Below are 15,721 nucleotides of genomic sequence, written 5' to 3' on the forward strand. Positions count from 1 at the left end.
TGCGACCAGCCTTCACTGTGGACGCACCAGAGCACGTGGCTTCAGGTCCTGCGCGTCTCACATTCAGCCTTTCTGAATCCCTCCCTTGAGAATCTTGGGAACTTATAGCTGATATTTCTTACTTAGATGAAATCCTTAAATGTTAAATTTTAACAAAGAAAACATGTGCTCCCCCCATTGGGAGCCAAGCATTCTAGCAGACATTAACCCCTCCAGAGGCAGGTTCCTGCTGGCGGTCCCATGGACCTTGCGGGGAAGTTACTGGAGGTGGGCAGTGTAGGTTCTAGAACGATCCCGCTCCTGAGTCCCCAGGGAGGGCGGGCTGAACCGCTGTGTTTCACAACTCCAGGGAACACAGGTGCTCCGGGAAATGCCAGCTCCCCAGTTGCAAAGTTTCCGTCTTCCTTCTCTGTCTCTCCATCTCTGTGTCTCTCTCCTCCTACTTCTCTCTCACCTGTTCGCTTTGCTCTCTTTGTGTCTTTTCTTTCTCTCTCACCCTCCCTCCCTGTGCCCCCCACTTCCCCGGCCCTCCCCAACCCCCCCTCCCCTCTGCCCTGCCTGGTGCCTGGCACCGTCGTCGATGGCAGGTGGCGGATGTGCTGTGAACGCTGCCCTTGTAGCCTGTGGGCTGAGCAGAGGGAAAGGTGGTGAAGCAGGTGAAGCGTCAGGGTCTGGGACAGTGTGGCGTCTCCTCTGACCCTGGATGTGGGGGCCTGAGGACTGCACAGTCTCCAGACATTGGAGCTCCTCTGACCTGGTCAGCAGCAGGTTTCAGCCGTGCAGTACTGTTCACTCTAGAGACCTTGCTTTGTAACACAGCAACAGAAAGAAGCCCCCAGAAGCCACAAAAATGCCAGCACTGGTCAGTTTGGGCCCTCTGGGTCCCCGCCCAGCATCTACCCAGCTCTGGCTCCCACCCGTCTCCACGGTTGCTTCTCCATGGCCACAGCTTCTTCCTGGCTTGGTGGCATTTCTGTCTAAAGCATCATTCTCTGGTCACAAAATATTGTTTGAATGAATGACCAACCAAGTGTTGCTCACTTGGTTCCTTCTTCAGATGTCTCTGTAGGCGGTTGGCTTTCACTCTAGGCCCCAGCCAGGTGGCTGTGACATGGTGCTGGTTGCCGCCACATGGACCCCAATACTACGCGGAGGCCCCCAGCTGCCTGGCTGTGGCAGATAGTTGAGGTGTGGCTGCAGGGCCAGATTTGCCGGGGTTCAGGTCCCAGGTCTGCGGTTCCCTGGGCGTGAAATCTTGAGTAATTTTGCCCACCTCTGTCCCTGTACAGCTTTTCATCACGTGGTGCCATGATGGAGTGCACCTCACGTGGTGGTTGTAGCTTGAATACGTTAATCCACACAACATGTGCCTGTTGAACTCTCAAAAACGTACGGGTTGGGGCGACCTAAGGCCCTAACAAATGATGAGTTCCCTCACCGAGAGCTTCCCATTGGCCACACCCTCAGCCAAGCTCTTTTAGAAACAATCTCATTAAATCCTCATGCAACCCTATGAGGTCAGCTCCCGTTTTACAGAGGAGGTAACTGAGGCTCAGAGAGGCTAAAGAACTGCCCAAGGTCACACAGCAAATGAGTCATGGGGCCTCGGTTTGAACCTAGGCCTTTCTAACTCTTCATATTATAAAAAATAATAGCCGATAGGTTGAGTGCTATCGATACAGCAAGTACCATGCTAAGCTCCACGTTATGGATGCAGAGACTAAATCTTCGATCAATAAAGTTAGTGCCTGAGGCCCACAGGCAGTTAGTGGTGAGTGAGGGTTCCCTTGGCCTGCTGTGAAAGGTTGTGCCCTTAATGGCTCCATCTTGCTGCAAAGCTTGACGGCACTGCCCAGGGGAGCAGGAAGGACTAGGCCAGGGGACAGTGATCCAAAGGATAAAAGTGTCCCTTCTTCAGCCCGAGGCACAGCTGCTCAGGTCCCCCAGAAACATGGCCTTTGCTAAGACCCTCCTCATGACCCAGTTTGGGTTCACTGTGTCTCAGGGAAGACCAGGGAACAGTCTACCATTTGCTTCCTCTCAGATGCATGAGGCCTTCCCTCCTGGGTGGTGAGGACCACGGGCCCCACAGCCAGCCAGCCTGAGTTTGCCTCTTAAGGTTTGTTTGTTTGTTTTGTTTTGTTTTGTTTTTGTTTTTGCCTCTTAAGTTTGAAGAACTAAACATATGATCTTGGATACGTTACTTAACTTCTGAGCCTCAGTTTCTCTACATGGGTGAAATGGGGGATATTGACAGTGATACTCCTAAGGTTGCAAAGATTCGGTGAGTCAGTCTCGGGCAAAGCAATTAAAACAGTGATATATCATCAGTGATGTATCATCACTGCCCGAGAATGGCAGAAACACCTAAATCCCTGTGGGGTAGGAAGTCCCAGGACAAAGTTAAAGAGGAAGGCACAAAATAAGGAGAAGAAAAACAACCAAAAATCAAAATACTCAAATTCTCCAGTTGAACAAAAAAATTCTAGCTGAGAACAGCTCACGCTGTAGCCCAATTCCAGGCTCACACAGTAGAGCATCCCCTGGACTTTGAGCTGAAACACCAGCTCATTTGGCCTCACACTTGTCAAGAGTCAAGGAGACTGAGCGGGTTCTAGGGTCTTCTCGCTGGAGGGTGATGCTCTGCGGACCCGTCTTTGGAGTTAAGCCAGCCTGGCTTCGGGGTCTGCTCTGCAAGGTGACCGTGAGCTGATGGTTTCACCTTTTGAGCCTTGCTTCTTTGCCTATAAATTGAGGACACTGATGTTTGGATCGCAGCCCTCTGGTGAAGATGCAGTGAGAGAAAAATTTTAAACACCCGGTACAGAAATGGTTTCAATGAAAGGTAGTGGGTGTCATTATTCTGATTGTTGCTATTGGCTTGGGGGCCTCCCCAGGTTAAACCCTGAGCAGGACGTGATGCCTGCTGGGTTCTGAGCCCCAGCACAGTCCCCACTTCTCAGTCCCCCAGAATGGCCCTGGAAGGGACCCATGGCTCCACATGACCACAGCAGTCTCTGGAATGGGGCTGCAGACTCGAGTTGTGAATACAAGGACTTTTCTTAATTAACAAAGAGGGTCAGAAGGGAAATCAGGCCTGGCTCCTTGTTTTCTGAGGCTTCTTTCCCAAACTCATGTAGATCCAATTTTTTCACCATCTGCCCATGGCATGCGCCGGGCCTGGGAAGCCCTTTCCAGCGCCCCTCATGGCATTGTTAAATAGAGTTCATTATGTGTAAGGGGAGCCTGTGAAACAACAGAACTGGTCTCTTGATAAACAGCCCAAATTTACACATCAAAATGAGTCTGATTTTCTTCAGAGGAGTTGGATACCTCGGAGGCCGTGCACAAATTCAAAACATTTTGTGAACTCTCCCTTTGGGTTCATCCTTAGAGCCTCTAGCACATTCTCGCTCGCATCCTCAGAGTGAACATGCCCTCTTTTTTTTTTTTTTTTTTTCAAGGTAGATTTAATTTTTGGAAATAGCCAAAAGATATTTGAAGCTGAGCCCGCTAAATAAAAAAGGTTAGTCATGCAGGATAATAACACTTTGGGATATAAAAAAAAAAAAAAAACACACACACACAAGGTTATACTTAGAAAATATTGATTTACCTTTTTTGATGCTGTGTGTAATCTGGCTCTGAAATCAGCGGCGTGAAAGTGGTCTTCTGAACAAGCCTGAGCAGCAGAAGTGGAAGTGAAATAAATTCTGCCCTCCCAAGGCAAAAGCTCTGATAGGAACAAAAATGCCCACTTAGATATATGAGATGCGATACATTCATTTAAAAACAATTTGATCTTATGGCATCGTGAGCACACCTCTTGTTTCAATTATTCATATCGTTTTTACTTGAGCAATTGCTAGTTTCAGAATAACGTCCTGGCTTTGCGTGCCCAAATCATTTGGATATTTCCCTTCTCCCCCTCCGCCCCTTTCTTTCCCTTTTCCCTCCCTCCTCATCTCCCTTCCTGCCCTCATTTTCAGGCATATGTTGAAACAATTAGACTGAAGGATGATGAAACGCTCAAGGTACAGACCAAAGAGGACGGAGATGTCTTTATGTGGTTGAAGCATGAAGCCACCCGAGGCAATGCAGCCGCTCAGGTAAAAATGTGGCCCACTGTTTTTGCAATCCTATCAGTTATAATAGCTCACGTTATGCCACGGTAACGAGATACCCCAAACCTCACTGGCTTAAAACAATGTGGGTCAGTGTCTTGCACCTGCTACCGGTCTGATGGGATTAGCATGCGCTGTGTCCTCTCCGGCCCCTACGAACCAAGCTACCAGGGGCTTCACTGCAAAACAGCCTCCCACAGCTGTGGTTGCTTAGAAGTGGCACAAGCCACCTCTCCCATTTCAGTGGCCAACGCAAGTCACTTGCGCTCTCTTGACTTCACGTGGGCCGGAAGTGTAGCCCTACCCTGCACCCAGAAGGAGAGAAAGCAGCAACCTTTGTGATCTGGCCTCAAGACTACCAATGGATATTTTAGGGCATTGGATAGAAATAAAAAGAAGCATCTTGGGGGGCAGGAGATATTAGATGGGTGGCAAGAAGAAGGCCATGAATTTGGCTAGGAGAATAACAGAAATCAGGTGCAGCGTTTTACACCAAAGCACCAAGCTTGGCTCTTGAACATGTCTTGTTCTTTGGATGGACTTTTCTGAGGTATGAGAAAGGGCAGAAAGCTAGGAGAATGTTCTCTATCTGACTTCTTGCCTTGGTTTCACTATGAAGAGAAACCCGTGACAGGAGCCAGCTTAGGCTGATTGCACCCGGAGGGAGAAGGCCTCCTTCCCAAAGAATGGCCTTCACCTTTGCTCCTAGTGGGCACATGGTGTGGGGAAGGGCCTCTGAATCTGCTAAGCAGGTGGAAGTCCAGAGATGGGAAAAAGAAAGAAAACAGAAAAAACAAATGCATTGACAAGCAAGCATTTCAGAGACCCTTTAGTAATAGGCCTCCCGCCCATCTGTGGAAGTCTTCCTAGACTTTCAGGAGATACTTTGCTGGAGGTTATAAGTATTTGGGGCAGGGGGGTGAGTAGGAGGAAAAGGAGATGAGAGAAGAAGCAGAAAGGAGGAAAGACCATAAGGGGCCAGAATGGGGCCAGAATGTTAACAAACATTCCTCTGGTTCCCTCCTTGGGCATCCCAAGCCTCCCATCTTTCTAGTGCAGGAAGGAATTCCAATGCCTAGTTCTGGAAAGACCCAACGCCAGAGTCATTTCCTGGGTGCTCCAGAGCTAGTATGCACTTCCCTTCCTCCATTCAGCAAATCCCTGTTGGGTAACTTCTGTGGGCTTCTACTGAGCTTTGCTAAGTGGGGACTGAGGGGGGAAAGGCAGACAAATCACAACTTGAGGTTCCGATCCCTGGAGAGCTCCCCATCTTGAGTGTCATGGTGGGGTGAGCCATGTGGACAAATGCTGGGGTGGGAGGATATGAGTGCCCTTCTGATTCGGATGTGCACAGGCCTTCGTGCCACTCACTAGGCTAAGGGGATGGCATGTACCTCCCAAAAGAGAGGAGACAGTCATTTTGACCAAGTTCCATCCAGCTGTCCCCCTGGGTGCGTGTGGTAGACTGATTCACATGCATGTGCATAATGCATTGTTTCCAGCTGGTTGCTAAGGCCTTGCCTTCTATTTACACAAGATCGCCTTTCAGGGCTCCAGCCCCCAGTTGGACGATAATGTGTGTCTACCTAATTCCTGGTTCTCAGTATGAAAACTTTTTGAACTAGGTTTGTCCTTCCACCTTTTAAAGCCTTGTGTTAAGCATTCCACAGGAGAGTCATTATTCTAAATTGCTACTGTCTTGAAGCAACGACTGGCCCAGATGCTGTTCTGGGGCCAGCAAGGTGTGGCCAAGAATCCTGAAGCGGCAATCGAGTGGTATGCCAAGGGTGCCCTGGAGACTGAGGACCCCGCATTAATATATGACTATGCCATTGTGTTATTCAAGGTAAGAGTCCCTCAACTTGGGCTGAAATCATGCGATTCTTATCAGACTTCCCAAGCAGTTTCCTGTAGGCGTGCAGGCAAACAAGGAGTCTGTAGCTGGAGAAACTTAGTATCTGCTTCTGTCACTCTTGATGGAAAGAGATATTTGCTGAAAAGGGAGAATCAGAAACAGTCCCTTGGTCGAATTTTTAATCATTAGTCGTTGGTTTGGCTCCTGGATTCTCTTTGCTTTTGCAAGAACTCTAGCACTCCAGGAGGCACCCATACTTCATGGATTGGAAAACAGCCACCGGCCCCCAGAGGTACTGCGAGTTCAGCACCAGGCAGGGTTGTCATTGAATTTCAGCCTAACCCAAGTGCGTGTTTGGCCTGGCTCCTGCCAGTCTGGTTGGTCAAAACAAAGATCTTGTTTTAAGGCAACAGGGGAATGGGGGGTGGGTTGAAGGAGCGTTAGCCCAGGAGACAGAATGGAGTTCAAGTCTCTCCTCTGCAGTCATCAGCTAGGTGTCCTTGGAGTTATTTGATCTCGTGGGACAATGGTAAGGACCACGGATTGAATGAGATAATATAACGAATGGGCTTCAAGAAATGTAAAATGTAAAATATGAAATCCTCGTGGTTTGCACTGATTGATTGAACACTTACTACCTGATTTACATGTGTTCATGCATTTAACCCTCACAACCATCTTGCAAGATAGGCACGGGGTACGTTATGATTGCTGTTTATATATGTGGTAAAGAGGCAAATTTTTTTTTAACTTGCCCAAGGTCACACAGTTGGTGCATTTTAGAGATCTGGGACTGGGATCCAGGCAGTCTGGCTTCAGAATCTGTGTTCTTCACCCCCAAACACAGACATCAACTCACCAGCCTTAGGGAAAAAAAAAAAAATCTGCTGGTTCTGGTAAGGAAGCCCTTGGGCCCTGTGTCATGCCCAAAGAAAACAGCTGCCCTCAGAGAGCAAGTGTCTTCAAACAAGGACATGGAGTCATGTGGCCAGGTCCATCTTCAGAACCACCGCCGTGGCCACTCACTGATTAACAGCCACGACTCTGCTACATTACTAATCCTCTAAGGCCTTCAAACCTATTGGTTCATATGGTTTCCAAATTTAGGGTCTGGACTTTTCCTTTTTCAGTTGTCAAGTCAACTTAGAAATGGTTTGACTCCTTGCCATATGCTGATGAAGCCATGTGTTTATTCAATAAACACCCATTCGGGGCTGACAAAATGCCAGACTCTGCGCTGGATGGAGGGACAGATGGATGAGTGCTCCATGTCTTTGACCTCAAGGGGCTCATGCCCCTTGATGGGGAGAGGGCAGGCACACAGAGGCATCTGGCCGCCGGAGTTGGGGCTGGCCACTGTCAAAGTGCAGAGAAGATAACAGCGTGAATCAGACATTACCTCTGACCACCAAGAGCTCACCATCTAGAGGGAGAGGCAAATTCATGAATAAATGACTCTGGAGGTTTTCCCAACCTTAATGATTTTGGGTTTTCCTGCATTCCAACTAAAACTCCCTGAGTGGGGATGAAGGAAGCCCCTTTTCAGTATTTCAGTAATGGGAGGATTTCACCTCTGGCCAGAAGGTCACTTTAAGTGTATTCCATCTGAAATAACCCCATGCAGAGCATGAGCTTCCCAAATGTGAAGAGCAGTAAAATGCCTCGGAGCTCTGGGTGGGCATTTGCCATCTTGTTCTTGTCTAAGACAATCCAGGCCATCTTGTTTTGCATCCTCATGAGGATAGAGCTTTGACTTTTACTGTAGCAGCTTTTTTCCATGAATTCACCCGGTGGATATTATTGAGCACTTACTACAGACCAAGACTTCACATTTTTCTCACTTAACAGCTTCCAATACTACTCAGATTTGTGCATGGTGCAGAGTCTTTGTGCAAGAAATTATCCCACTTAGGTATAAATAACAAATATTCTGGAAAATGCTTGATGCCTAGAAACGAGAGTATCTGAATTCTAGTCACAGATCTAACTGTGAGGCTTTGGGTAACTCATCCGGTCTGGGCCCACTGTATTCCTTCAGAGCAAAGAAGTTGGAAAAGATAAACCTTGAGTTCAACCAGGTTCTAACATCCGTCGTCCTAATCTTTCTGACACTTTTCCAGACCTCCAAAAAGGCTGTCTCACTGCCAGTTATTCCAAGAAGGCTTCATGTCCTTTTTTCTTTCCTCTTCCTCTCTATTAAATGAAGTAATGGTGCATTTCTGAAAAACGCTTTCATCTTCAACTTCGCTTCAGCTCATCGGTTTCTTTAAATGGGTAACTTCGAGTAGAAACTTGGTGTATGTAATTTAACTTTTAGTTGGAGTCACAATTTTATTTTGGGGCCTGAAAAATCCAGAGGCAAACGTACCCTGCACGTTTTGTGCATCCCGTGAGGAGGTCATGAATCATTATACGTTCTCAGCATGGGATGGGAATGTACAGGAAGCAGAGCGTGGTAGTCACAAGCTTGGACTGTGGGGCCTGCCTGCCTGGGTTCAAATCCTGCCTTTGTGTCTCACTCAGTGTGGGACTCTGGGCATGCAGGGGCTCAGGTGGGAATGCCAGCTGCACCCCCGGGGCTTGTGGCGAGGACTACATATGGCAGCACGGTGCCGGGCGCACGGTCATTAACACAGGGATGTTTGCTAAGACCATCCGGTTGCAATGAATATAGCAAAGCCCCCCACGTGGTATCACCTGTAGCCCATCAACCACTGTGTCTGAGGCCAGGAAAGCTCCACAGGGCACATGCAGTGTACGTGTCGATCACAGGTGCTGGGTGAGTTTGGTAGCGGCGATGGTTTCCATCTGGCTCCCCTTGCCCACCAGCTTCCTTGTCAATCCTATGGTGAGATGACCTTGAGGACCCCTCCCGCCCCACCCTCAGACCCACCACTTCCCCACACGGTCCTGCAGACAACTCACTGTGGTCCCACAAAGTTCCTCTCTTGTAGCTAGAGCCCCAATGTGGTGCTCAGACCGCTTCTTCTGGAAAACCTTGATCTTGCAGGAGGAACCTTGTCGGTTTCTGTCAGCATCTGAGGTGACGGATTCCAAGGGGTCCTATCTCCCTCACAGCTGGCTCTCGAGCTGGTCCACCCTGGGCACTCCTGAGAGGACCCAGGAAGGCTGCAAAGGACAACGCAATAACTTCTGACTGTCCATGGCAGATCGAGTGCTTTATCTGGCTCCCAATTGAGGCCATCTGCAGAAAGTCGCCTCCAAGATGACCAAACTCATTTAATTGTCCTTCAGGGCTTCTCCCAATAGTATCTGTGGGTTAACGGGAATGCGATTCACCCCATGACGATGGGGGGTTTGTGTGGATGTAAGCTGGCAAGGTGAGGTCTGCGGTCTCTGGGCCACACGTACAAGCAAAATAATGGTGGTGGTGGTGATGATGGTGATGATGATGGTAGAGCGGCTCTGCCTACAGAAATCTTGAAAATAGGCTTTTTAAGTAAGAAGGCTGGAGTTTTCATTTTTCTTTCCAGTATTTTATATGGAGCCAAGTTGATACACGTGCGTGGTGTTTTTGAGGGCACCCTGGATTTATTTTCTTCATACTCATTGCTGTTTACCATTGTTTAGGGTCAAGGAGTGAAAAAGAACAGACGGCTTGCCTTAGAGCTGATGAAGAAAGCCGCTTCCAAGGTAACACTTCTGCGTATTGTCAGAGGGAAACATTTGCACCCCACACGCCCACGGGCTCCCAAGTCTGCAGGCGGAAATGGCCAGCCTTCAGCCTTTGGCCCGGCCCATAGAAAAGAGCAGGGAGGGAGGGTCGCTGGCACAGCCGTGATTAGTCACTTTGGGGCTCCAACACCACGGTGACCTGCCACAATGGGGACGGCAACGCTCAAAAGCCGAATTCACCTTCCAGTCAATAGAATTCAGGCCCAGTTTGTTTGAAAGCTAAAATTATAATCACGGGGCTGCCCTGATAATAAGCAGGGTGGGGGGGACCGGGTTCCTAGGAATTGTGTAGAAATGCCATTGAATTAGGGAAACCAGAGGCTAATTCTTTGGAAGGTTTACCCTGTCGTGTCCAATGCCCCGTTGACTTCCCGTGTGCCTTAGTCTTGGGGATGTTTATCAAGCTGGTGGCCAGGTTTAAAACCTGCTCTGTCTTTGTCACTATTTATTCTTCAATGTTATCGTCAGGTCAGCTGGTTTCACTACAGCACCCCAGAAGGGAGGTTAGATATCACTTGTGAGGGGACCCACGCACATACAGGGCATGCACGCTCGCAGGTGCGTGCGCGCAGATTTGCAAATAAATAAATTTCGCAGAACCCGCTAGAATTCTAACAGCCTTGACAGAGTCCTTTATAGCCCTTTTGGCACTTGAAAGTGCTTTCCTCCCCAAGGCTGCTAATATTTGCCTGATCAACAAAGATTCCTGATGTATCCATGCTCATTTTTTTTCCCCTCCTTCTCCCTTGAGAAGTTCAGAGTCCTCTTTTTTTGTGTGTAGAACAGGAGATTGGGGCAAGGAACAAGAGAGCCAAGAGGATTTTTCTCCACCTTTGTGGTGTCAAGAGGGCACATGACCCATGAGAAGGGAGCCCACGAAGGACACATCACCTCATGCCCACACCCCCCCAAGCACACACACACACAAATTAAAAGGCCAAAGTGGAGAAGCAGTTCGATGGGGCTCAGAGAGGGCCTTCCTTCCAAAGCATCCTAAACAGGGCAGGTGTGAAATTGGCATCTCTTTAGCCATCGGAGTGGTGGGCTGATGTCTAATGTGCTTTGTTTTGAAGGGATTTTTAGCAAAGTTTAGGTTGAGTATAGGGAAATGGAGCTTTATGGCCTGGGGTCATCACCTCCTTCAAAGTGCGATGTGATTCTCCCTCATTCACTGGACAAGGAATTTTTAAGTCCCCACTCTTTGTCAGGCACCGTGGTGAAGGTCCAGTGTAGTTTGGTTTGGGGGAACTAGTGAGAAGTCCCATGGGGAGCAAATCTGGTGATTGAGCCGTCAATGTGCAGAACAGAAGATGAGCGGTAAGCCGGAAGACGGGAGTTCTTGTGGGGCTCCAAATGCAATTCCTCAAGGAGCTCTGCAGATGTTTTGAGAGGTGACAGGTGCATTTGAATAAGCTTGTGGCCTCTGGCTTTGCAGCAAAAGTCACTGTGATGTGCACATTGCATAGGCTTGTTCCAAAGCTGGTTCTTACTATTTTGTAGTATGCTCTGATCTAGGCCAATATTGAAAGGCATTCTGGAAGACTCCCTAGGAGACCATCTTGCACCTAGTACAGTGTGAGGCTCGGGAAGGTTCCTTCTATGACCAGATAGATCCACGGCACTGACACCCTTCCAGACGTCAGCCGTCTTGGGGGTCAGCTATCCTGGGGGCCTGCATTTCTAAACCCTATTCTCCGTCCCCAGGGTATAGGATTTGGATTCCATTTTGTGTAGCACCAGCCTTCAAAGGGTGGCCTTGGGTCATTCATCAAGTATTTATTGAGTGTCTACTCTGTGGCAAGTTCTAATATAGGTACTTGGGAAACAGAAGAAAGATTCCCGCCCTCATGGAACTTCCATATTAATGGGATTTGTTAGTTTCTTTCCCCTGGTCTTCCTGGCTCCCGGAGCCCAACAGAAACCCTAGGAAGTGTAGCTTTTTAGGCTCTACCGCAGACTGAAAAGGCTCAGACGGGGATCTTGGCATCTGTTCTGAAGGGACACCCGTCCTTTGCTTGTGAAGGTGGTGAAAGAGATTCAGTTCTATACTTAGACTCTGACTTGACAAGTCTTACACATGCAAGGCATGGTGTGACCCTCGGATCCTTGTCCCCCTGCTTCTTCATGGCTTGGTGGGTCTGGCAGGAAGGGGGGAATGAGAACCGTGTACACCCAGGCCCAGGTTTGCACACAGGTGTCTCACTGCTGGGCTGGAGGCTCCCCCGGGAGCACTCACACCCCTGCAGGGCTTCTGAGGCCTGGACAACCAGGCTGCAGGCTGCCCTGTGGAAGCAGATGGGAGCACCCGGGGAAGGCAGACGAGAGCATCTGAAAGCACGAAATCGGCAAGCACGGGGAGGCTCCAGACTAGATTCGCATGAAGCGCTTCCTCAAGTCCATCCCCAGGTGTAGACATAGTTTTAAAAGCCTCCTCCCATCGCCACTACCCTCCCCCCACAACCTCCACTCTACCTGTCAGGACTAGGACTCTCTGTGGCCTCAAAGCACCTGTGCTTTGCAAGTAGGCTGTTGCAGCTTCTTCCCTCGGAGGACCTGTTGGTGCTCAGGGCAGAGTAATCAACAGACGGGCAGGCAGGTAACCTAGAAAGTGTCCCAGCCCAGGGATGGTGTCAGGCCTCCTCTCGCAGGTGAGCGCTGGGGAGTTTCAAGGTCACTGTCAATACTGCAGAGCAGTAAGAGGCCTCTTTGTAGACAAGGGCATTGTCAAAGAGCCTCAGGAGCTGAGCCGTGACTGGGGGCAGCATCAGGAATCCCAGCAGCAGCCAGATGGAAGCCACCCAGGAAGGCTCTGAGGCGGGCTCGTGGCTTCTAACATTTAGCTCTTCCTCAATGCCATCTGTGCCCCAAAAAGAGACAGGAGAGGTTTTGCTCAGACTCGGGCAAAGTGTTTTCACAACAATCAATTCTCTTTAGGTCTCAGTAAAAAAAAAAAAAAAAGTGATTTCTTTTTGTTGTTGTTGTTCTGAAATCCAGGGATTGCATCAGGCAGTCAATGGCTTGGGATGGTATTACCACAAATTCAAGAAAAATTATGCCAAAGCAGCCAAGTACTGGTTAAAAGCAGAAGAGATGGGGAACCCGGATGCATCGTACAACCTTGGAGTCCTGTATTTGGATGGCATTTTCCCAGGAGTTCCTGAAAGGAATCAAGTAAGACTTGAGACCAGCTGTGTGGCTGGCCACCAGCTCAGCTACGTGTGTCTGGCCTGCCTGAGGCCCCGGGGGTGGCACCAGGCCTGTGGGTGGTGCAGACGCCTCCCAAGACACAGCCCCTGTCCTCACTCAGGTCCTGGGCCCAGTTAGGCAGATAGGATAGCAAACAGCAAAGGACGGTCTCGAGCCAAGTGTCAAGTGTGAGCTAATTGCTGTGACCCAGACAGTTCTCGACAGAGGAAACCGGACAGGCTGCACGAAGGAGGGAGTCCTCAGTTAGGGAGGGAGGGGGAGACGATACGAGGTAAGAATGCATGACAGGCAGGCAATGTAGGCATCGATCTTACAAGAAGCAAAGAGAGCTGGGTCCAGATAGGGTTGCCTGATATTAGACCAGATTTTTTTTTTTAAGATTTTATTTATTTATTCATGAGGGACACACAGAGAGAGGCAGAGACACAGGCAGGGGGAGAAGCAGACTCCCTGTGGGGAGCACGATGTGGGATTTGATCCCGGGACCCTGGGATCACAGCTGAGCCAAAGGCAGATGCTCAACCCCTGAGCCACCCAGGTGCCCTGAGACCAGATTTAATAATAGTGAAAAGAGTGGCAATCTTCAGTGTCTGCTAAGCACTTCCTCTGTGACAGACACTCAGAAATACTTGACATGCATCCCACGTCGTTCTGTCTTCTGGAATAGCTGCTATGATTGTATCCATTTTACGGAGTGACCAGTCAAGGCTTACTCAGAGCCATATGCTTAGTGGAGGCAGGACCGGGATCCCTGCGCACAATGGGAGCCTCTGATTATTAATAATACTATTGATGATGGTAATTATAATTTCTGCATCATTACAGTCAACAAATTTCATTGAATGCCCACCCTGTGCCGGGCACTTCTCCAGGCACCAGGGACACAGCAACAGACAAAAACAGCCCCTGCTCTTGGGAAGCTTATATTCCAGAGGGGAGCAAAGACAATAAACAAACACGAGGGCGGGTGGAGATACGTGTCATGGGGAAATAAAGATCAGAGAAGATCTCTTTGATGATGTGATGTAGTACAGAATCCTAAAGGAGACTTCCATCTGTCTGGGAGAAGAATATTCCAGAAAAAGGGAACTTTGAGGGCAAATCCCTAGAGGAAAGCAGGCTTGGCATGCTCCAGGAACAATAGGGAAGCTGGCGTAGGGGGAGCGAGAAGCGGGGAAGGGGCGTAGGTGGGAGGGCAGGTTGGGCGGGCAGGTGCGCAGGTCATTGTGAGGTCGCAGCTGCTCCGAGGAAGATGGGAAACCGCTGGGCAGCTCTGGACGGGGCAGTGCTGTGTTTTAAAAGCCTCCCCCTGGATCCTAGCAGAGACTAGGATTAAAGAAGACCAGAGGGGAGCAGGGGGTTAATGTACTGAATCCAAGCGAGAAAGGATGGGCCACCCCAGGAGGGGACAGAGATGTGGCTGGGTGACGCATGTCCTTTGAAGGTCAAGGTGACAGGGCTTGCTACCGGATTGGATGTGAGGTGTGACGGGGAGAGGAGTCAGGGTGACTCCAAAGTGTGTGGCATGTGTCGAGGTGGAAGATGCAGGGGGCGAGACGGAGGCAGCGGCAGGTCTCCGGGGGTAGGCCGCTGGAAGATGATTGCCGTGTAGCCCCGCCAAGCCTCCAGAAGGCATCTCCCCTGGTCCTTGACACCACAGCCCTCGTGCTGGGTACCATCAGAAGCCCCACTTTTCACTTGGAGAAATTTCTCAGTTGGAGAGATTACCAATGGCCAAGGTCACCCTGCGCTGCTAAGGAGCGGAGCGGGATTTAGACCCAGGCCTGTCTGACTCCAAAGCCCTGGCTTAAGAACGACTGCTAAGTGCCTCCCGAAAAAATAACAGTAAACCAGCAGAACATTCACCCTTCCGAATGTTTGTCTTATTTTTTCCCTCTGCCTCTCTCTGACTGCAGGAGAGGCTGTATATTTTCATGCGTTGCTAATGTCTGCTAACCCACCCACGTATATGCCAGTGTGGATTTTTTATTGTCATATTCTAATTCTCACCTTCCTACGGGAAATGCAGTTTTTGCACACGAGTTTGAAGAAAGGTATTAAGCAAGGTGAGGAGAGCCGGTGCCTGAATGTTCACCTGGTGTGACTTCTGCAAAACTCTGAAGCGTAGCTGTGTAGCTTGCAGGGGTTATGCGAGTCCCAGCGACGTGTTGTCCTATTTATTTAGTGGGTAACCTTCACCGAATAGCTTCCCATCGACGTTATGACATCCGGGGGCCAGCTTCTGTGATTGGCTGTCTTCCCGGAGCTTGACTCAGTTTTCCTAAAGATCCTAAGAAGTTGTAAGCCAGTGAAAATACCAGGCGTTAAGTGTCCACCCCCACCCTCCTCACCCTGGCCCCCCAGCTTGGCTCTGGTGAAACCAGCCCAGCCAGGAGGACTCCTCACCAATGAGATGACTTTGTTGATCTCTCTACAGACTTTGGCCGGTGAATATTTCCATAAGGCTGCACAGGGCGGACACATCGAAGGAACTTTGTGGTGTTCTCTCTATTACATCACAGGAAACCTGGAGACTTTCCCTAGAGACCCCGAGAAGGCTGTTGTGTAAGAATCTGTCAGATGTTGTGTGCAAAGGAAAAGCCATGTCCTTTATTCACTGAAAATGGAGTTCCCTTTCTTTGTTTTGCAATGTTTGATTTAATCCGTATTTTTTAGCGATTATGCATGCATGGGGTTTAAAGAGCCACAGACTTTGACCAAGGCGAAAATAAGGAAATTTTAACCGAAACAAAAATTAATAATGTGACATGGAAAAATCAGGAAATCTGCAACCCCACCCAGAACTGCTCCCTGCTCTCAAGAATAAGTCATTTTCAGT

The 15,721-nt window shown here is 49.3% G+C and overlaps 1 protein-coding gene and 1 long non-coding RNA gene across 7 annotated transcripts in view; one reads left to right on the top strand and one right to left on the bottom strand.

Annotated features, from left to right (window-relative positions):
• Positions 1–15,721, top strand: part of SEL1L3 (SEL1L family member 3) — a 99,920-nt gene that overhangs the window by 57,622 nt on the left and 26,577 nt on the right. For all 6 annotated transcript variants that reach the window (XM_038533552.1, XM_038533549.1, XM_038533551.1 and 3 more), the window contains exons 12-16: positions 3,990–4,109; positions 5,830–5,970; positions 9,571–9,633; positions 12,670–12,846; positions 15,320–15,447. In XM_038533552.1, coding sequence (XP_038389480.1) covers positions 3,990–4,109; positions 5,830–5,970; positions 9,571–9,633; positions 12,670–12,846; positions 15,320–15,447 — 629 coding nt within the window. The remainder of the gene's footprint in view (positions 1–3,989; positions 4,110–5,829; positions 5,971–9,570; positions 9,634–12,669; positions 12,847–15,319; positions 15,448–15,721) is intronic.
• On the bottom strand, positions 13,305–15,438 carry LOC106558644. Its single transcript, XR_005357358.1, has 3 exons — positions 15,289–15,438; positions 14,893–15,172; positions 13,305–13,633 (listed from the first exon to the last, which is right to left on the bottom strand). It is a non-coding gene; the product is annotated as an uncharacterized LOC106558644 (long non-coding RNA).

The sequence above is a fragment of the Canis lupus genome, chromosome 3 (genome assembly GCF_011100685.1).
Source record: "Canis lupus familiaris isolate Mischka breed German Shepherd chromosome 3, alternate assembly UU_Cfam_GSD_1.0, whole genome shotgun sequence".
In the NCBI taxonomy this organism is placed as follows: domain Eukaryota; kingdom Metazoa; phylum Chordata; class Mammalia; order Carnivora; family Canidae; genus Canis; species Canis lupus.